Genomic DNA, 21,662 nt, shown 5'->3' on the forward strand with positions numbered 1-21,662 from the left:
ACACTTTAAAACAGTTGCAACATGAACGAAATGTGTGGAGATTTTAATTACATTCAGAAAATTAACATAGTTTATCCGTTAGATTTAATCTCCTGCACTGTGATTTGCACACTCCGTCCACTCGGTGTGCCGGTGTGTAAATGGTGCGGACCCTCTGAGGCTCCACGGCAGCCAATCAGCCGCTGGGGCGCAGCTGGGTGCGGCTGTGACTGGACAAGGTGTGCACGCTTTGATTTATGAAAAGACAAACAGTTCCTCAACGCACTGTGTGCGCATGTTCAGAAGCGCTAACACATCCCGACAAGGTGCATCGTCAGTCTGGCCGGTTCGTAGCTTTATAGCTATTTTATCAAATGGTGAGTATCAGGAAACTTTGTTTCTATTTCTACGTTTGTATAAGTATGTAATATAGCTTGAATTCGTGTTGATTGCTGTTTGAGAAGTAAAAACTATACGTCGGGTGGAGGTTACTTTACTTTGTGATTTAGGAATTGAAGTGATGTCATAGGAAAACCTTACTAAATGTGACTTTAAACAAACTAACAAACGCACAAACAAAAAAAACAACAACATTTATTTCCTTCGAAGTGCGATATTTCCTCCTGGCAAATAAATATTAAATGGTTGTCAGTCCTGAGATATTTGCGTAACCAGTAGCTTACAAACGTCAGCGTCATTTTAAAATCAAGAGTTTGCTGTAAAGATATTGCTACTGTCCACATGTTGAGGTTTATTGTGTTGCACTGAGCCTGCAGCTGCACCCTGGGGCAAAGCTCTCATTAATTACCCTTGCACAACCCAAGCCTTGTATTTACTGTGCCATAGCACTCAGAGGTGATTTATACGCGCTGTTTCCCAGGTGATCCTCCCTTTATCTACCTGGTTGTGCAAACGCTGTCTGATGGTGGTTTCCGTGTCTAGAGAGAGTATTGCTGAATGAAGCATGTTGATGGCAGCTGAACAGCCATCAACATGCTCAACACCAACCAGCCCTGATATATATATATATATATATATATATATATATATATATATATATATATATATATATATGTGCGATTTAACAGGTTGCATTGAAACTTTACACAGCAGTGCACTCTAAGCACTGCTGTGTAAAAACAACCCTCTTTGAATTATTGTGTTATTGGGTCAAATATGAAGTACAGGGTCAGGTTATGGATTTGACCCAGCATTCTGGGTCATGTTCTTCAACATGAAAAATGGGTTCAAGTACTTATCTCTATATTTAGAGATAAAAAAAAAAGAATAACTCATAACTGGAATAACTAAGTAACACAAATAACAGCCATAAATCTATCCATTTTCCCGTAACTTATCAATTGTGGTATTAAAACTGCGTCATCCTTTTAACGCTCCAGTTTAAAAGCCAGGATGTTCCATGGTAACCTTATTGTGTTTGTTGTAAACAGGCCAAAAGCCTGCAATCTTGTTTTTTCAATCAAGTAATTGACAGAGTGCAGCAACAGGTGGAGGAAAGTCAGTTCTATTTTACTCTGGCACCCAGAGAAAACTCTGGTAAGTCTTTCACTGTCTCTAGCATCTCATTAGTGAGACTTTAAATGACATAAAATAATAGTAAAATAGACTTTGGCACTTTTACACAATGCTACAAATCACAGTTTGGTACATACTTTGGTTTTATTACATACTGCACATGCTAAAATGTTTTTTTTTTTTTTTTTTGGTGGAACCAAACAAACTGGGTCACAAACTCTAACCTGGCGTTTGATCAAACTTATGTCCCAATAACAAATGTCCTGCCGTTGAGTTAAAGAAGTAAGCCAACAGTTTTTTATGTGTACTTGCATTAGTTTACACCATTCAATAAACCAAACTCCTCCTCTGCTCCTTGCACCTTTTTCCAGTTGCGTTTCCTGTTGCTGTTCAGTCGCCAGGGAAAACTCCGACTGCAGAAATGGTTCGTGCCGACATCAGACCGGGAGAGGAAGAAGGTGATCCGTGACATGATAATGTTGGTGCTGCCCCGTCAGCCTCGGACCTGCAACTTCCTCCGATGGAAGGACCTAAAGATTGTTTACAAAAGGTGGCAGCACAAGACACGACATGACATACATCTACCGACTTTATATTCAACAGACAAAACACTCCTACAAAACCCTGATACTTTATGTTCTCTCATTATTGATATATTTGTTTTGATTTATCTTTTCAGCACCAACTATCGATGCACCATTTGTAATTTTGGTAATTTCTTGTTTCTGATTATAGATATGCCAGCCTGTATTTCTGTGCTGGTCTGGAGGAGCAGGATAATGAACTTCTTGCTTTGGAGGTGCTGCACCGATATGTTGAGCTGCTGGATAAATACTTTGGTAATGTAAGTTGTCGCTTCACACAGGGGGTTGTGAGTTACTCTGCTGGGATGGCTTAAGTTGCAGCTCTGCTTCGAGTCACGTGAAACTCACAATTCTTCCAATAGGATTTTTGTTCATACACAGAAGGGAAAACTGCACATTTTAATCCACAGCAAAACACAAAGAGAAATGGATTAAATTGTCTAAATTACTTGAGTTCAAGTAAAGAAATTACAAACTGGTGGGGAAAAGAAAACTCCTTTTACGTGAACTCTGAGAAGACCAAGAGTTTGATGAGGCAACAGCCCATAAAAACGCTGCCATCAAGCCAAACGTAAGGAATTTAGGTATTGTGTTTCTTGAATGTGTGTTCCCTTTGACATTAAATAAGATTTTGTCAAAAAAAGACATATCGTGTAGATAATGACTTATTTGTAAAAGCAATGAAAACATCCGAGGGGCAAATCACTTTTTAAACGCACTGTATATTTTCTGTTTCGTTTTGAGACGCCGACTTTATCTTTCATGCTCCTGCTTGCGTTACCGGATTGTTAAAGTCGCAAACTCCCACTAGAGGATAATCAAACCAAAATATTTGTCACCTTAGGTGTGTGAGTTGGACATCATCTTCAACTTTGAGAAGGCCTACTTCATCCTGGATGAATTCCTGATGGGAGGAGAGGTTTTAGAAACCTCCAAATTTGCAGTGAATGTGTCTATGGAGCAGGCTGACACGCTACAAGAGGTATTATAACCTTTGCCACAACATCATATCATGTTGCTTTCATTGTTGCATCTCAAAAGCATTTGTTCTGCATCCACAGACAATGGAGGAATATATGAGCAAACCTGCCTACTGAGTCATGAGAGGATGAGGACGTTGGTGAAAATGTGTTAGTAGTGTGACCCTGAAGGCTCCTTTTTATTCATCTCAGGGTTCTTAGAAGGATTTACTGTTCAGGTGTGTGTGCTGTGTGTTGGTGAGTAAATGGAGAAACACAACACAGTAAGGAAAAAATAAAGTCAATGCTTTATTAACCTCAGGAATGTCACATATGACCACAATTAAGAAAGAATTACAAAAAACACACAGGAATCTAAGGAACTGAACACTGGCTGTGACTGTCTCTGTATGTGTGTGTGTGTGTGTGGAACACTTAAGGCTGGTGAAACATTTACTGTATGCATCGCCGAGCAACAAATTTGTATTCAGCAAAACGTCAAATGAAAATCTGAACACTGATTTTTACCAATAAATAAGAACTTTTTTAAAACCCACAGAGCAGTGTAAGTTGTGTGTGTTTTATTCTTCAAAATACTTTATTTTCGTCTCTCCCACCATCACCTAAACAATATATATTTAAATATGAATCTGTATCAACCCCCTATGATTATATTCCTTTTGCAGTTTTGTCTTCACTTTCTTCTGTCTCTGGGTTCAGGTAACTCAGCACTTTCATCACAGCTTCGTTCTCCGCGCTCTGACTTTGTGTCTCTCCGTCCCTCTCTGCATCTTCTGACTGTCTCTTTTCTTTTGGGCTTTTTTCCGTGTCGAGCAGGTCAAAGTATTCCTCGATGGCCTTTTCTAAGGAGCCCGTCGTCCTCTGTCCGACTTCATCTCTTTTTTGGGTGGCCTTGCTGTTGCTAAAAGCAGGTTTGGGATAGCGCGCCAGCATCTGAGCTGCTAAATAAGCTGCCAGCTCATCCTCGTCCACCGTGTCGTCGTAGTCATCTCTGAACGTGTTGGGAAGGCGCCGTTGCGTGGGAGCGGATTCCCTCAGACGCCCAGCAGGCTGAGTGTGAAGTTGTGACAGGGAGCTCTTGTGCTGCCTCTGCTTCCTGGCAGGAGCTGGCTCCTCCTCGCCGCCCATGCCCAGTATTTTGAGGATCTCCTCTGTTCTCAACTCCTCTGGGGTCTTTCTCACATAAGATGATGGGCGTATGTTGTAGAATTTAGCTGCAGGAGTTGCTTTCTTGAAAGAAAACCTGCTCTCTGCTTGCGGTAGTTGATTACTTTTTCTCAGTTTGCCTTGGTCCATTCGGTTTCCGGGTCTGAGCAAGTCCATCAGGTCTTCGGGTGGGATCTGGTATTTTTGGGAGATGGTGAGGAGCTGATAGATGACTCGTGGGTCAATATTGTCTTGGTACTGATTCTGAGGCAGCCTCCTCTCTGTCCTCCCGCCCTCTTCCTCGGCTAGTTCTCGTTTTTGCTCCTCTTCCTCTGTTTTTTCAAGCACCTTCAGGAGGTAATAGTCCACCAAGTTGGCCACATCGTCCGCATCACTCGATCTTTTCACTGGAAAGCTGTCTTCGCCTTCATCTTCATCATCCTCTTCAGCTTCTTCTTCATTGTCATCAGTGTAATCAAGCCCTCGGTCAACCTCATGGTTACCGTCCATCTCCTCTTCTTCCTCCTCTTCATCCTGTCCATCCAATGGACCCCAGTCTGTGAGATCTCTGTCTCCGTCATCGTATGCTGCATGCCTCACGCTGAACACATCATCTTCTTCTGCTTCGTCTTCTCCCATGCCATCGCCTTCGTCTTGTCGCTTCTGCAGGATCTTTGCACCTGTCAGCTTGTCCAGCTCGTCAAACACGGACTGCAGCGTGGCCAAATTCTGAGGCGTGTACTTCTCTTCCACGTTCTCTTTGGTGCGTTTGAAGGGACTCTCACGTCTGGGACCTTCTCCGTCCTCTTCCTCGCCACCCTCACCTTCTTCCTCATCCTCAAACAACAAAGGCAGCTTCTTGTGAGGTGTGACGCCTTTTTGTTTCTGTGGCATTCTGGGATAACTCGCGCCCATTCCCTCTGGACCTGGGCGGAGCAGAGCTGGCCTGGCAGCTTTCTCCGTCTGCTGGAGAGTGCTTAGCACAGCCTGGAGCAACTCTTCGCTCTTATCCTTCCTTCTCTCATCCTCCTGCTCTTCCTGCTCGTCTTGGGTCTGTGTGGGGTTGGAAGCCAGTCTCAAGATGGCACGCAGCTTCTCAGCGTCATCCATATGGCTGATATCACGCTCTGCAGCGTGGGGAGCTCTTTTGTGGAGACTTTCAATGTACTCCAATGCTTTCAGCATATCTGTGTCAGGTGCCTGGAGCACATCTCCTTCCTGTGAGTCAGGTTCGCTTCCCCGTAGCCTGTGGTCACGGATCGAGGCCCCGGTGACACCAGTGAAAGTGAGGAAAAGGGAGATCAAGAGCGGGCTGGCTAAATAGATGAGGAACGGCCTGTGCGGTGAGGTCTGAAGGAGTGACGGCATGGTGACGTCTGCAGGAGGAAGATAAACAAGCGCATGTCAGCACTGACCTTTATCCATTACAGCTAGCGCCAGGTTCACATGGTGCACTGCTCTGGCAGGGGTCTGTTGTTTTTTTTTTTATTATTGCTGATTAAAAATGTTTATCCCACTGACTGCATAAGAAAAAACTGAAAAAACGGTTCTCCCTACAACAAAATATCATTAGAATTAAATTAATATATACTTCGAAGCTATTTCTCTTTTTATATATTTTATTTTGATTTTTAAGTGGGAACCTTTTTAGTCAAACTACTTTGTTTTGCCATTTAATAAATCTAGAAAATTATACTGAAAACAATATTTTTATGAATAATATATTTCTGTATCACTGTATTTACATAAGAACCCGCCTGTTGGTGTCATTTGAGCCTCATACTAGGACGCAGTCGCCTCGTTTCCAGTAGCAGCAGCAGCGGCGGTATTCAGCTCCCGTAAAAATCCTATTAGCCGTCAACTTGCTGCTCTCCGGGAGTCACGTCGCCGTTGTCAAGGGAACCCGGTAAAGACTGATGTTCCCATGAAACCTCTCCTTCACCCTGGATCAACCTCCCAACATCCAGTTGTAGTTGTTTTCATTCCACCTATGAAGCTTCTTAACCAAGATGAAGTGTCCTGAACTTCACGCACATTATTATTATTATTATTATTATTATTATTATTATTATTATTATTATTATTATTATTATTATTAATTTAATTATTTATTTATTTTAAACTATCTTTAGAAGTTTTATTTTATATTTGTTTCCCAATTTTATTCTTTGAATTTTTACACTGCTGCTCTAAACTTACCGGAAAGCTCTTTTATTTTTTCATTTTTAATTAAACATATTTTTTGTTTGATAGTCAGCTTTCAGTCGACAGAGCGCAAACGTTGCATATAAAATGATCTAAATGGGCCGCGAGAAGAACAGCTTCCTGCGTGCGACAACAACATAACCTCCTCGCCCGAGCATGTGTGGCGGAGCCTCAGGTTGGAAAACAGCTCTCGCAATGTAATATTTTATTTATTTGTTAATTTTTCTTATCATGAAACAGAATAAATGAGCACTTATTTAACTTATGAATGACATTAACATTTAGAGTATTTAGCGCAGACCAGAGTTGGCAATGCCGTTATTAAATGACAACAGGACCTACCTTGTGTTCTTAGTTTGTGTCGAGGCTCGTGAGTGAGTTGAGCATCTCTCTGCCTCGCGCTTGGAGTCTGGTTTCAGCACCGCGGACAGCTCCTCGTGCTATTAGAGGTGTCACCTGACTCGTGCGTCACGAGATACGCAACTCTCTCTCTCTCTTTTATTTGTGTTTTTTTTATGTGTGCGCGCCCGCGAGTGCGTTTACACAAAAGGCACCCCCCCGACGCACGCGCGCTGTTCGCTTGAGTCAGCCAAACAAAGCCTCGCTCTCTCTGGTGTGAGAAGAGTTTCGTTCATACAGCCGCCACCTCTCCTGTCTCAACTCATAATGAAATGAATAATAACAGGACTATATTTAGAACTAAATGTCTCTTTGAAGGTGAGAGTTACAACGCAGTTTTTTTTTAGAAGCGCTAAAGTTAAAAGAGAATTGAACTCCTGTTGCTGTATTTGATGCAGAGGTGAGAATATTAAAGAGTTAGTGAAAGCTTACAAGGAACTGTTCCGGTGTTTTTATTTTTAAATCTGAACAGACTGATTGTAGTTATGGCATCTCAGTGTGTGTAGCACAGGCCTTGACGTTATGCTGTCATTGACTGATGTTGTGTCTCTGCTGCAGCGCAGAGGGACATACACAGTTAAAGTCCGCCGATGACTCACATATGGACTCCGCCAAAGCCCGAGACGGGCGGGGTGACAGAAGGACTGCAGAGATGTGTGTGCGTGCGTGCGTGTGCGTAAGAGAGGATTTTGTGTGTAAGTCATACTTTTGCCTACAGCCACTGAGCTCTACTCTCTATTTTTGGCTGCTTGTCAAATCTTGTCAACTAAGGAGATGTGTGTGTGTGTGTGTGTGTGTGTGTGTGTGTGTGTGTGTGTGTGTGTGTGTGTGTGTGTGTGTGTGTGTGTGTGTAAATTTGCAGTTTCATTCATAAATCTGGTTGCTGCAGCTCCAGCTATCCTCCACTGACCTCATCTGATAGTCTGATGCTTGCGACTTAGTCCTGTTCGCAGCATAAGTAGAGCCTTGCAAAAGTACGAAATTCAAAAAAACGTAAAAATTTTGTCACATTACAATAAACCTTAATGAACTTTACTGGAGTGGTGCATAATTCTGAACTGAAATAGTTATACTAATTCTAAGTTCTTTATGTAAAAGTGCCAGGGAAATAGCTTTCATTGAAAGAAACTCTTAAGAATTTGCATTTCTAAATTATCATAAGTCATGTAAGGGATATAATATCAGGATGTATTTCAGAGTGGCGGAGGACCAGAGGTTAGGAAGAGCTACTTGCCGCCCCCTGATGAAATGGTACCCTGGGTGGTTGCCCACATCACCCACATCAGAAACCACCTGCGGTGGTGGCAGCATGCTGTGGGAATCATTTTCTTCAGCAGAGACACTGAAACTGCTCAGAGCTGATGGACAAGTGGAGAGAATGAGTGGAAGAAAAAGAGTTATAGAAAAAAAAAGCCTTGAGACTGTAGTGAGTTTCACCTTCCAGCAGAATATTGACGTCGCACATAAATTCAGAGCCAAGGTGCAGTAGTTAAGATACAAAAGATATTTATGTTCACAGCAACTTTAAAATGTTTGAGCTATTCTGAAAGGAAAAATGGGCAAAAATGGCAGTCAGCAGACTTAAAATCAAAACTTTTCAGAGTTCTAAATTCTCCTTCCAGTGATTCACAGATTATCTGTCCATTAAGAAACAGATTGAGCAGGAAAACAGTTTTAAAAGGTCAGCCACGATTTCTAGTTTTAGCTGGAAAAACAACATGAGGAAAAAAAGCTTTTACTTTAAGAGAGGAGGGGAAATGACTGCTGAGTCATAGAAGAAAATCCTTTCAGATTCAATACGGGACTTTGAAGGTTCAGTCCTTTTACATTCAAACATTTATCTGGATTTTTAGAAACACAGCACAGAAACAGCAAAGCTTACTTTTCCGCCATGGTTACTCATGGAGTAAAATAAACCAGAACAAAAGACTTCCTCTTAGCCTGAGTACAGTTCTCTGCTTAGTTTTCCCCTCTTACATTTACACATTCTGCAAACACATGTACTGCACCATTTTTGTACTGATAAAGCCTGCGTCTTCTGGCTAATTGCCTTAGGATGTGTTCCTGGCAGCAGTACTGGTAAACAGAAACCAATTACAGCTGCCTCCCACCCACATGTCCACTAAAAAAAGACAGAAGAGTTTCAGGTTAAATTATCTTCCTAACAATTACCAACATAATTTCCCCCCCATTTTGTGGTGTAAATGTTTTGGTGTCAGTCCTTCCTCAGAGGGTGAATTTGAAACTGTTCCCGGAATGGCAAAACCAAAGAAAGATGCAGGTTTGAACACATTTATGCCATTTGTGTGTTATTCTAGCAAGTTTAATTAATCTAACTGGGATTTTCTTTATATAAAAATCAATGCAGAAGGACAGCATCTGAAAAGTGTGGTGAGTATTTATGTTAAGCCTCATTTACTCTGAGAATAAACATCACCATAAGACCAAGAAACACAGTAGGGGCTATGTTGCTGGGAAATTTGAAGCGCAACAACATCTCACAGATCTCTGTTAAATCGTTTATCAGAAATCAAAACACTATGGCACAACTGCAAACCTACAGATAAATGTCCAGGTAAACTGAAAGGTTGGGCGAGTGCACTATTAATTAATCTCCAGTGGAATGGTTCAGATCAAAAGCATAGTTGTGAGTTCGAATGGCACAATGAATGTGTGACAAAAGTCATATTTAACCCATCCAAACTGACTGAGGTTAAGGTATTTTTGCAAAAAAAAAAAAAAACAATAAAAAAAAATGTCTCTCATGTAAAATCTCAACAAAATGCAGGTTGTGAGAACAAAACAGGAAACCTTCAAAATATGTGGAACCTTTTGCATGACGGTGTGTGATATGTTGACGTGTGTCATTCCGTTTTTATTAAAACAGATGAAAATTTCTCTGTGGAAGTGTTTTTTTCCAAACATGAGCTGATCACTCCCACTGAACTGGCGTCTCCTCTTCCTACCTCCCGTCTCCGTGTGTTTGTCCCCCCGACGTCAAACCTGCGGCTCTTCATCCATTTTAACTCGGCCTGCCGGCCAATGATCCTGCGTCGTAGCTCAGGCTGTCAGGCTCTTGGCAGGCACCTTGTAGAGACAGAGTGATGCAGGGCGGTAGAGGGAGTGGTTGTGAATGGAGGTTTGACGTCAGCCTCTTCCCTCCACTCCACATTAGTATGGGTTTGTGTGTCTGGGAGTGATCGATGCTTGGTCGTCGCTTTGCTCTTTTAGGTTTTTGTAAAAACATATGATCTACCACCTGTCTCAGAGTCCCTTCGAAATGATATATAACACCTGGTCAGATATGAAAAATGTTGTTTTTTTTTTCTCATGTTTTTACCTTTCTCTGAAAAGATGAAAATAATCAAGTCGTTAGATTCTGAAAATAGCTTGTTTACCTCGTGACATCTGTCTGCTGAATAGAGAAAAGGACAAACACAAAGCGTCCCATTCATATCTAACATTGTTCCCATTCCAAAAAAAAAGATTTAGATGGCTAGTTTCAATTTATTTCCACCGGACATTGTTGTACATGAGTTTAAATCCGTAATTGTGCTGGCTTTTTGTCTATTTTCTCCCTGTTCAGGTGAAAATAGGGAGCCCACTGTAGGCCAAAAATAATTTGCATATCCACAGGAGCATGAGTCACTCCGACTTTCTGAACAGAATGCAGCAGAACCAATTAAGGCACTTTAGCTTCTTATGGAAATCTAAATGAAATGGACCAGATTTGTGTCACGCATAAGGAATCACAAGATGACCTAAGGCTTAAATTCATCCTTTACAGACAGGATGTGAAAGTTTGACCAGGTTCTGCTCCTCTCCCCACTTATTTTTATTTCACTATTTGTAGCTGCAGCAATATAACATAACACCAGGTTAAAATATATATTTTGATTCGGTGGGCAAGACAAAAAAGTATTTAATCGCTTTTAAATTTTCATTGCTAAGGTAATTATTTGTTAACTGTAACACTGTATATTTTTAGACTTAAATGTCAATTTCACACACATACGCAATCTTCATCTGACAGTTTGTTTTATGTCAATATCTTTTTATGTTACCTTTCATGGTGCTTTATTACATAATGCATCTTTTTTTTTTTTGGCACTAGAGTGACATTGTCACTTTCACTTCTCCTCACTTGTCAACTATCCACATGCGCCCATCAGCAGCTACTTCCTGTTAGCCAGAGAGTTGTGTTAACTCAACTGTGAGCTTGCAAACTTGTAAGTAGAGCCCACAGTGCAAGAGAACAAAGCCGCTTCTTAGGGCTCCCAAGGCACTAGAGGCCTCTCATTAATATTTGAATTTTAAGAACATTAAATTTGTTTATTGAGAATGTGGATACGAATAGATTTGATTTGAAGGATATTACCAAGCAGCTGAAGTGAACAATTAATAATCTTGATGTTTACATATAGTATCGTGATCAAGCGACTTACAGCTATAGGTCCTTTGCAGTGGAAAAGAACTATGAAGTGTGTTGAAGCACATACCACTCTGGATTACGCATAGATCAGTTGAGAGACTGAAAAGTTGTGAATTTTGAAGCTGTAGCTCAAATGAAAAAAAAAAAGTGTTTTCCACACTGTTAACCTTAAGTCTTGTTGCATTTACCAGGACAGGAAGAGGAAGAAGAACATATGAGCAGCAGCTCATAGCAACCAAAAAAAACTTTCTTATCTAAAAGTAAATATGCAAGTTTGTGAGAAAGTCACAGGATGGACTGGAAAGGTCATATTTTATCACTGAGGATTTGGAGCCACCCTCTGAAGAAAAGTTAGTTTATCCACAGAGCCTGAAACAGAAAGATGAATTTCACGGTTTGTCCTGCTAGAACCTGCAGAACTGCTGCACACTCACTACTGGACCCGACGTATCTCCACTCACCTTACAGCCGATATGACGGCCTGTGAGAGACTTCGGTCACCATCAGAGGAAGTAATTAAAAAAATACCTTGGTGTGCTGTTACAAAGAGGGCTGCTCACTGGGTAAAGCTCAGCTGGAGTTCATTGTACTTAACTCACAAAGTGATTTTGTCTGCTCTGTGTACTGCATTGGGTGTGTAAACAGTCCCAAGCTGCACACAAAGCACACAGAATAAGGAAATGAGGCCAAGAGGAAGACCAAAAATTAGATTTCTAGATGTGGATAAAGAGGGCGTGGAGTTAGTTGGTGAGAGGATTCAGAGGACAGGAATAAATGGAGACAGTTGGTTCATTGTGGCAGGGAGAGAAAAGGCCAAAAGAGAAGAAGGAATACAATACTATGTTAGAAAACGTAGCATAAAAAAATTCAACTCTTGACTGTAGGATGAGGGACGTAACTCTGAGCAGTTGAAGAATGCAAACTATCCACCTCAAACTTTGTTGTTTTTGCATTGATTTTTGCCGCCACCTCCCTTAACGTCATGAACCTGAATACAAACAACATCAAATTAGCAAGTTTTTTTTTGTGCAAGTTAAAAGCAGAATTTTTTGTTTCTGAAATCCTGCAGTGGATATCCATATTTAATCAGTCAGTATTGTTGAAAAGTTGTTTGTGAAAAGGAATACACCTCCGGTCATGAATTTTAACTGCTACAGAACAGACAGAACACAGATTTAATGGATCTCAGATCAATATTTACTAAGTTAGAGCAAAAACTACGTAAAAAAGTTACTTTGCTATTTGGTTTTTTTAAAAATGTTTCTTTGTCAAAAGTGATTCATCCTAGAAAAACTGAGCTATTTAAACACCTGAATTGGGGGCTGATTTTTTTTAGGTCTCCCAATTTACCTCTGATTTCTTCCATAAACAGATAAATTAACATATAACCCACATATATGGACTCAAATTCAAGCTTCTGACTTTGCTAACACTACTTGTGTGATGGTTCATCATTGCCATCTGCACAGAAACATTTTCAAAGTATCCCCTGCTGCACACTTAGTTGCTTTGTGCCTCTCGTCCCCTTTTTTAAAAATGTCTTTTACACATTTTTTGACGGAAATTAAATTAACGATCTTGAGCTGCAAGTGTAAAGACAACAGAAAATTAAAAGTTGTAAAAATGATTAAACGCCTTTTTAATTACACCTTTGAACCAATGTTCCACTCACATCACGAAGCAGGACGGCTTTACCACAGTAATAGCACAGTGGTGCATGATCTTTGCTCCTTAATGTGTTCTACATCTTTTCCTCTCTCTGCTTTTCCAGCCTAAGGCAGCTAATACGACTCATAAAAAAGAGGGAAGCTGGGAAAATGTGATGAAAGGAAGTTGTCTGAAGGGATTATAAAAGGGAGGACGGTTTCTTCTTAGCTCTGCTTAACACTCTGTTAAACTTAAAGCATAAGCATCTTCCTAAATATAACAGTGCGGAGCTGCTGGATTCATTTATTTTGTTTCATAAGCAAATTGTTGCTTATGAAAGCAGCCCAGTTCTTTTGCATCCAATTTTCTTATGTCACTGCTTTAAAAAAAATGTAAGTCAGAAATCAGGTTTCCTTTTGACACGTAAGGAAGTATTTTTATTTAACTCTCTCTGATGTGCAAAAATAAACTTGACCTCGTTTCCTCTTCTCAGGCAGATGTGTTGCTACACATCTGGGAATGCTCTGGATGATGGTAAAACTAACCAGCAGTGAAGTTTCACTTTGTAACATTTACAACAACGAAATGCAGATGGAATAGAGTAGTTTTTCTCCAGCGAGGTCCATTTCTTTTAAAGCTGGATTCCACCTTTTGCTCCAAGAGCAGCAACAGGATTTCATAACAGACTGTATAATAATTAAGTTGGTTCAAAGCTCCTAATGATGAGGAAATCACTCAGTCATGTTATTTTGTGCTGTAAAGCTTCATGTTTGGTTTTGCATCCTGAGCTGTGCAGCTAAATTTCTTATTCCATGTATGCACTGCAGTCTCACAATTTCTAACCAGGGACTGAAACCTCGCCTTCACAAAACAGAATGAATGCCAGAGCAACACATAATAACAAGAGCCTTGTAAATTTGTGGGGAAAAAAACAGAAGAAGCTTCAAATAAGTTTGCATAATCTTATTTTGAAATATATATTTTTTAAATTCATCCTCTAATTGGAGTACATTTATAAAAATATCCCATGTTTTTGATAGAATCACTGAAAGCATATGGCCCCATTTTGTGAAGACGACAGTAGTTATTGTTGTTTTATAACGTTTCACATGGGGTTGAATCTTCACAAACTCACTTATATTTTTCAGTCACAGGTGATTTATAATATTTACTCCTCAAGAGCTGACAGACATAGATAATGGCTGACTTTGTGTCTCAGCTTTCTCTATTACTATATTTCAATATGATTTTGATCATTGTTGTGATAAAAGATCAAATACAAGCCCCCTTTCAGGTTATTATCAGGGCCCACCTCATTATTATTTTTATTTAAATTCTGCCCTCTGATATTTTAAAGAGTTGGTTGCTCTGCTCTTGCTTACATTGCTCCCAGTTTCTCTTTGGGAAGAGAAACATGAAGTCATGCATTACTAAATAGAAACCTCCAGAAACTCTGATCTGTTTAAGTAATGTATATAATGCAAAATGCTACTGTTACATTTATTTTGAAGGTATGTTTTTTAACATGAATATGCTCAATTTAATGACTGGATTTTTCAAGTAAGTCCAATGCAACGCTCTTGATTTATTTTAAGGATTTTTTTACTTAATTTCCAGGGATACTAATCATTTTGGCTGACGCCGAGATGTGTGTGCTCCTTATCCAATGTAAAGGTTTTACTTGAACTTATAAATGTAAATGTAGATCACATGCCTTGTTGAATTGTCCTTGAACCACAGGAAGGGCTATACTGATTGAAAAACTTACAATTTCAACTTTCTGGTGAAACTATCAGTGAAACAGTGGATGCTGCAATACGGCTTGACCAGGCCTGAGGGGTTGCTAGGCTATGATCGACTCCATAATTAGTGAGCTTTGATTGTGTGACTGTTTGCTGGAAGTAATCCCTCAGCAACCTGCTGTTTTCCAGTAAAATCTAAGCCCTGCCCTCCCTCACTTTCCCATTCTAGTAAAAAAAAAAAAAAATCAAATTTAATAAGGTCAAACGTCATATCCAGTTAGCATATCTGCTGCGGTTTGTCCTTCCATCTGACAGGTGTGTTATATCAAATACAGGACTCTGCTACCTTCATCTAATATTTACATCTTGTCTCTACATAGCCCTCAATTAACACGGAGAAGATCAGTTTCCTCACAGATACCATGCGTGAGTTGCAGGTCTTTGCTTCTCTTGATCTCCAGTAAATTGTTAACAAAAAGCACAAAAGAATCATTTCCAGCCCAAAAGAATCCTCCCAGGGCTTATCTGTGTGGAGTTTCCTTATTCTTCGTGTGGATACATGGATTTTACCCTGGCTTTTCCCCCACAGTCCAGAAAGATGTGTTTTAGTTTAGCTGGTTATTCTAAATTATAGGTGTGATTGTGAGCATACATGGCTTTTTGGCTTTATGATAGACTGTTTGTGTGTGCAAAACAATAATAATAATAATACAATTTATTTGCATAGCACTTATCTATCAACTTAAAGAGACTTTAGAGGAGTATAAAAATATCAAATCAAGCAATGCAACAAAACAGAAAAACACACAAATGGGCAGAGTATGCATTAAAGGTAATTTACCAGGTATACCCAGCTCCTGCTTAGATTCGTTGAAAAATATAAAGCCTTCCAAAAATTTTCTTTTCCCTTTGGCTTTTTCAAATTTTTACAAATGTCAACACAACTTATTGTGATGCGTAGAGAAAACCTAACCCTCTGTATCACCTGAACACACCACCCACTCTGAGAAATATGGTAGTGGCAGCAAGATGCTGTGGGAATGCTTTTCTTTAACAGCAAAGAGAAGCTGGTTGGAGTTGATGGGATGATAGATGGAGTTAAATATAGAACAAGCCATGGATAGAAACTTGTTCGAAGCTCCAATAGACTCGAGAATTGATCACAGCTTCACCTTCCAGAGAGAAAACAGCCCTGAACGTACAACCAGAGCTACAATGAAATGGCTGCCCAGCCAAAGTTCTGACTTCAAACCATTTCTGATTTAGCAGCAAAAAAATTGATGTTCTTAAATGCTCTCCACCCACTTGATAAAAAAACACAAAAAACTGCAGCACTGATGTGTCAAAATGTGAAAGTCTGAGGGGAATAAATACTTTTTCGAGGCTCAGTTCACAGTACAGTTAACAATAATAGCTTCTTTTCAAGGGAGTCTGTAACTTGCACCAAAGAGCAGTTTTCACTCTAAGCAAGCACTTTTACACCTTATTTCACACCCTTTCTCTCCAGACCTGAGATATTATTGACAGACGACCACTTTGTTTTGGTTTCTCTGCTCCTGCTCCTCGTCCATGATGACGAATTGGTCCTTTAATTGCTGGATGAGCTCCCCCTCAACCCCCCGTTAGCCGAGCGGTTGCTAAGTGCCCAGCGAGAGACAGGAAGGAGCATTAGGACTGCGGCTGTCTGCTGCATCCATCTGTGACATCCAGTGGGTTAGAAACACAGAGAGAGACAAAGAGGGGCGTCTGGAAGCAGAGTCAGGATGACTCATAGGTCAGATTTGTGTGAGCGAATGTGAAAAGCGCGTTCCTGTGAGCGGATGTGAAATTACATTTATGCCTGTGCACATTATGCAAAGCTTCATTGTGAGTGAGTTTGTTTATGAGGGGAAAATAGAGAGCATTAAGGCTTTTTCCTCCAGCTGTGGGTTGAAAACCCTGATTAAAAAATACATTAGAGACGTTTCTCTTTGATGCAACATTAGCTTTTTAAACTTGTGTCTCTAATCTGAGTCTCTTATCGCCACCCATTGCCACTTAGAGTGACTTAGCAGACTTGAATGTCATGCTAATGTAGCTGTGTGAATTAGACCACAGGAAAATTTACAACAGGGCCATTGCAGGACCAGTTGAGTAAACAGTGCCTGCTGCTTCCTCTCCAGTTTCTCAACACTTCCTGCGGAGGTCACACACTGGATATGTGATCGTTTTGTGCCTGTTCCTCAAGCTTTCGTTTGTTTACTGTGTGCTTTTAGCATCACAGAAACATGGGCCCATATTGTCTCAGCTGAATAATGCTCCTGCATCATCTTTCTTTCAACAACAATGTGTCAGACAGATTGATCCAAAATGGCCGATTTCCTGTTGGGTTTGGACCATGGCTCCAAGAGACATTTTTGTACATCTTGGGAAGTTACACCTTCACCAAATTTCATAATCCTCGACCAAAGCTGGGCTTGAGCTGATTATTTTATGGCGCAGTAAGTAACCTCTACAAAAATATGTCTTATGCTTGTTTCTTAAAACTGTCACCATGTCCTGCGGTACAACACGAGACAGTCAGACATCTGCAGAAACTCAGCGCTCCTGGTCAGATTTGTGGAGTTCCCAAGTTACAGTTCTCCTGTCAGATTCTCCCAACTCACCTCTTGAGCCCTGCTGCTTCTTTTGTGTGGTTTTTTTTAATGAATTCTCTTCATAAGTTTCCATTTGAGCAATGCTTTGGACATTTTCAGATAACTCACTGAACAGAACTTAGTGCAATATTCAAAGCTTGTGACATTGCTTTATAACATGAAACTGCTTTAAAATTCAAATCTGTCTACTGCTCTCTCTGGTCTTTATTCAATGATAATCGCTAACAAGTCTTTGAAGCCTATTATTCACTTCCTACCACTTCGTAACAACGCACTTCTTTGTGCTGGTCAGTCACATAAGATCCCAATACAATAGATCATTATTTGCGACCGAGCAGTGGAAGGATGTAGGTGATATCTTTAATCATTGGCTCCTTAATCATTTCATTCCTTGTTGCCTTCACTCATGCTGCACAGCTTCTATTGAGCTTAATCACTTGCATTAAAAGTGTCTGAAACTGCACAGGAGAAGCTAAGCTGATTAAAGCAGTGACCAGAACTGAACATTACGATTCCCCTTTACTTCAACCGAACCACAAACTTTATTTTGCCCACCGAAGAAGAAGCTTATTATGATGAATAGCCTTTTCGGGAAACACTGGAACCTTTACAAAAACTATTACAGCTCATCTGGCAGAAGGACAGCAGCTCCTCTCTGCAGAAGGAAAATGGTAATCAGAGCGGTGGCCCTAACCCCCATTAAATGGATCAGCCTTCAATACCAAAACAAGGAAATGAAAGATGAAACACTGCGTAGATCTGAGACCCTGAGTGAAAGATATCGGCGGCTTGTGTTTGTGGCTTGATCAGAGAGACGAGACCTGGCACTGAACACAAGCTTTCCCCTGGAATAATGCTAATTATCATCAAATTATTATTATTTTGATAATAATTGCTCATTATTATCAAAAAATAATCATTAACAATTAAAATAAACACAAAGTGTAGGAAGCTGTTTAGAGACAAATACGTTCTGAATGGAACAAGGCGGAGACGTTACAAACTTGGTTGTTTTCCCACACAGAAGCTGACAGGTGTGGAAAAAGTACCACAACTCACAGTGTGACTGTCAAACACAAGAATGTCTTTATTGCTTTTATGCTTTATCCCACTGTCGCCCCTTCGTGTGAAGTGTTATATAAAAGCTGTCAAGCACTTGCCTTGTCTTTCATATTAGTCAAAATAAGCTTTTTTTCTGTAAATACCAGTCAGAATTCGACACGGCCATGCAAGCATGACAAAGAGGCTGAGAGGCCCCTAGAGTTGTGTGACATTAGTGTCCATAATAGATAGATACCAAAACGGAGACATAAGGAAACAATACACCAAGGCACACGCTTAATCTAAGGAAATTACTTTAAATTCATTCTGTCAGTTTGAACCCCTGATGCTGTTTGTTCACTGACATTCTCTAAAAAAAATATCACACAACAGTTGAACTCATCCTAAGATTAAAAATTTACTAATTAGGAGACTTCTGAAGGCGATCGGTGGCACGGGATTTTGTTTGTGGGTGTCACAGTAAAAGAGGTCGAAAACTAATGTATATGCCACAGATTTTTATTTGTAGAAACAATTAAATGCCTCAAGTCCCCCCCCCCCTTGTCAATCTTGCATTGATTTGTGCACGTCTGAAAATGACAAGCACTGAATTCAGTAAAGATTAAAACACACAAAATGGACACTAACCTGCGTTGACAACACAACTCAAGAAGATATCTCCTGGTCCCACCAGGAGCTGGAGGCTAAAATAAATCTGTCCTCAGCTGTCTCCTGCTGAACAGAGGAGGAAGTTTGAGGATCTCTGTCCACTTGCTCATTACGTTTAAATTAAGACGTTTGTTCGCAATAAAGAGAGAGTACGATCTCTTAATGTGCTTTAGAGGCACAGCATATTATGTTTGCAAGCTGTACTACTTCTGTTTCTCATATCAAAGCGCACCATTTTGGAAGAGGTGTCAAACTCAATGAAATAATCAAATAATTTGAAAAATAAATCTGACCAATAGCATTTCTTTAGTGCCATGTTGTAAGAAAGCCTGGTGTGACTCTGCCCCCCTGTTGCGTTGATGCTCATCTCAGCGATTAAGTAGGTTAGCAGATGGCTGATAGAAACTTCAGCTGAGGTCCTCTGGACAACTAAGATGAGACTGAGGTGTGAAGTAGGAGGGCCACAGGATGACACAACAGTGTCTTCTTTAGAGGAGTTGAAAGAACAGGCTTCAAAGACTCAATGGTTCAAAGAACATGTGAAGGAAAAGAGACTGGGGAGGAGTAATAATTAATAACTAATAAAATGCAGAATTACAACATGAATTTTGTACAATGAGCTCTCACTTAATATTCAACAGAAGCAATGTCACAACAGCTATGAATAAATAATCACTAAAGATAAGAATTTGAGCAAATGTGATGGTAAAGCTCGAGGATCCATAATGCAGGCAATTAATTAATTTTTTATAACAATCCTGGCAGCTTATGTTCTGGTTGACATGTAAATGTCTAATTCTTAGGCATTTATTTTAACAAGTTAAACAACAACAACACAAATCAAAACAAAAACAGTGTAATTCTTTCCAAAGTAATGTCACTGAATGCTTGTATTGTTTACTGATGTGAACTTTTTCCTGAGGGATGAGTCAGAAATGTGAAGATGGACGATTTTGCTGCGTCTCTGATTCTGATTCTCTGACTCATCCTGTGTCTGTCTTTAAGTTTAAAAAGAAGCATTTTCATTTCTTCACTTCCTCAACTTGTTCTCTGAACCTCGGATAGGGAGAAACTGCGGTTGGCCAGAAAATTACCAAGATGTTACATACAACAACTAGCAATGTATTTCTTTTGAGCAATCAGCAAGCTCAAGATTGTACTAGCAATCTTAACAAGGGAAGGCTGTTAGCAGTGCATACATGATGAGCATGATTGACCAAGCTAAGACCCTCCCCCTGTCTCTGATTGGTTGTTTCTAACAGGGAGCGGTGTATTTCTGCAGATGCGAGTAAGGTCACAGGGATTAGCCCGAGTAGCTTGACTTTTTATTTTCTCTCTTATTATCTGTCTCATTTTCTACTGTCATGTCACGGAGACATTTTCAACAAATATCCAACAAACTATGCATATTTATAAAAGTTACCAAATGCAGCTTCATGTATGTTAAACCAAAAACAGTTCACGTGGCGGTTCAACAATGGAGTGTCATGTCCTCTGATTACCAATAAAATGGCCGCATGTTTCTAAAGCGAAGACTAACTCTTTCAGCTTTGACTTTAAAAGTTTCTTTAAAAAATTACTATATGGACGAGTCAACCCTTCATGGGATTCAAATGATATTTTGCTGCCTTTTGCGGAATATTTGGTTTCCAATTACTCATGCAGCTTTCACCTGCACTTCTAAATCTTGGAATACAGAAATACAGGCAGTCAAAGACTTCCTCTCTCAATTCTCCTGGGTCTCATATTGGCACACATCGTACTACTGGTGTGCTCAAATTGTGACTCAGACTCTTGACACATAACCCCAGACAGCCACAGGATCAGGCTGAAGCTGCAGCACGAGAACCGCTTTCTTGTTTACAGCAGTTGTGTTTGCCAGCAGCATCGACCGTGTCCGGCTATCACAAATGTAATAATGGGATTTGGTGTGTGGTTGCCATGGAGACACATCTATAGGGACAAGCTATTTGAGAGCAATTAGCCTGCAGAGCTCCATTCACAGAAAACAGGTGTGTTTAAGCAGTCCTGTTTTTCCTCCCGCCCGCTTTGTGTGTCTCGCCGCGGTGTGTGACGCCCGTCTTGTTCCAGCGAGACAAATAAAGAGACATTTTACAACTTTGCAGTCGCTCACGATGATGTTGACAGGTGGAGATCTGGGCACAACCTGGCAGGAGTTCGCAACACCTCCCACAAACCAAATGAAGAGTCACTCACGGTGTGAAGCGGCGAGCTTTTTCAGACCTGAGCTCCCCACGCCTGGTCCGGCGTCTCATGTGTCACCATGTCCACACACTGGTAATATCTCCTGTTAGTCACAGTCCTCTGACAGGACCAGCTCGTTTAGTGGGTGAGATGATATTATTCCAGAAAGGTTCTCATTATTTGAAAAGGGTGTGTGGAAAAAAAAAAAGTTAGATATGTGTTTCTTACTCACTTTAGAGAAAAGTGTGAAAGTAGGCTTTATTTTACATGTGGGGAAGCTGCAGTCCCAGCAGCTCCGGCACATGAATATTTTAAGTTCTGCCTAATTAAAAGACTTTGCTGTCCTCCACATCTATGCTGGGAGGTTGTTTCACTTTCTGTTTCATTCTTTATGATGATGGGCGGAAATCACAAATCTATAAGATACACTACTCAGAAAGATTTAGGGATATTTGGTTTTT

At 40.3% G+C, this 21,662-nt stretch overlaps 2 protein-coding genes across 2 annotated transcripts; one reads left to right on the plus strand and one right to left on the minus strand.

The window, feature by feature from the left end:
• The first annotated feature begins 18 nt into the window (after window positions 1–18).
• Window positions 19–3,932, plus strand: ap1s3a (adaptor related protein complex 1 subunit sigma 3a). Its single transcript, XM_008426204.3, has 5 exons — window positions 19–356; window positions 1,887–2,065; window positions 2,251–2,359; window positions 2,944–3,081; window positions 3,161–3,932. The coding sequence occupies exons 1-5, from the start codon at window positions 354–356 to the stop codon at window positions 3,194–3,196; spliced, it is 465 nt and encodes a 154-aa protein (XP_008424426.1). The 5' UTR covers window positions 19–353; the 3' UTR covers window positions 3,197–3,932.
• Window positions 3,344–6,905, minus strand: scg2a (secretogranin II a). Its single transcript, XM_008426203.2, has 2 exons — window positions 6,773–6,905; window positions 3,344–5,601 (listed from the first exon to the last, which is right to left on the minus strand). Exon 2 carries the CDS (start codon window positions 5,591–5,593, stop codon window positions 3,728–3,730), a length of 1,866 nt encoding a protein of 621 aa, XP_008424425.2. The 5' UTR covers window positions 5,594–5,601; window positions 6,773–6,905; the 3' UTR covers window positions 3,344–3,727.
• Between the last annotated feature and the right edge of the window lie 14,757 nt (window positions 6,906–21,662).

Source organism: Poecilia reticulata, chromosome 13 (genome assembly GCF_904066995.2).
Source record: "Poecilia reticulata chromosome 13, P_reticulata-male-v2, whole genome shotgun sequence".
NCBI lineage: Eukaryota > Metazoa > Chordata > Actinopteri > Cyprinodontiformes > Poeciliidae > Poecilia > Poecilia reticulata.

What these genes read in the sequence shown, in the direction of transcription:
- ap1s3a (XM_008426204.3), top strand. An exon ending in CTAAAGATTGTTTACAAAAG is followed by an intron (nt 2,066 to 2,250) that starts GTGGCAGCACAA and finishes TTCTGATTATAG; the next exon opens with ATATGCCAGCCTGTATTTCT. An exon ending in AGGCTGACACGCTACAAGAG is followed by an intron (nt 3,082 to 3,160) that starts GTATTATAACCT and finishes CTGCATCCACAG; the next exon opens with ACAATGGAGGAATATATGAG.
- scg2a (XM_008426203.2), bottom strand. Translation starts at nt 5,593, where the DNA reads ATGCCGTCACTCCTTCAGACCTCACCGCACAGGCCGTTCCTCATCTAT.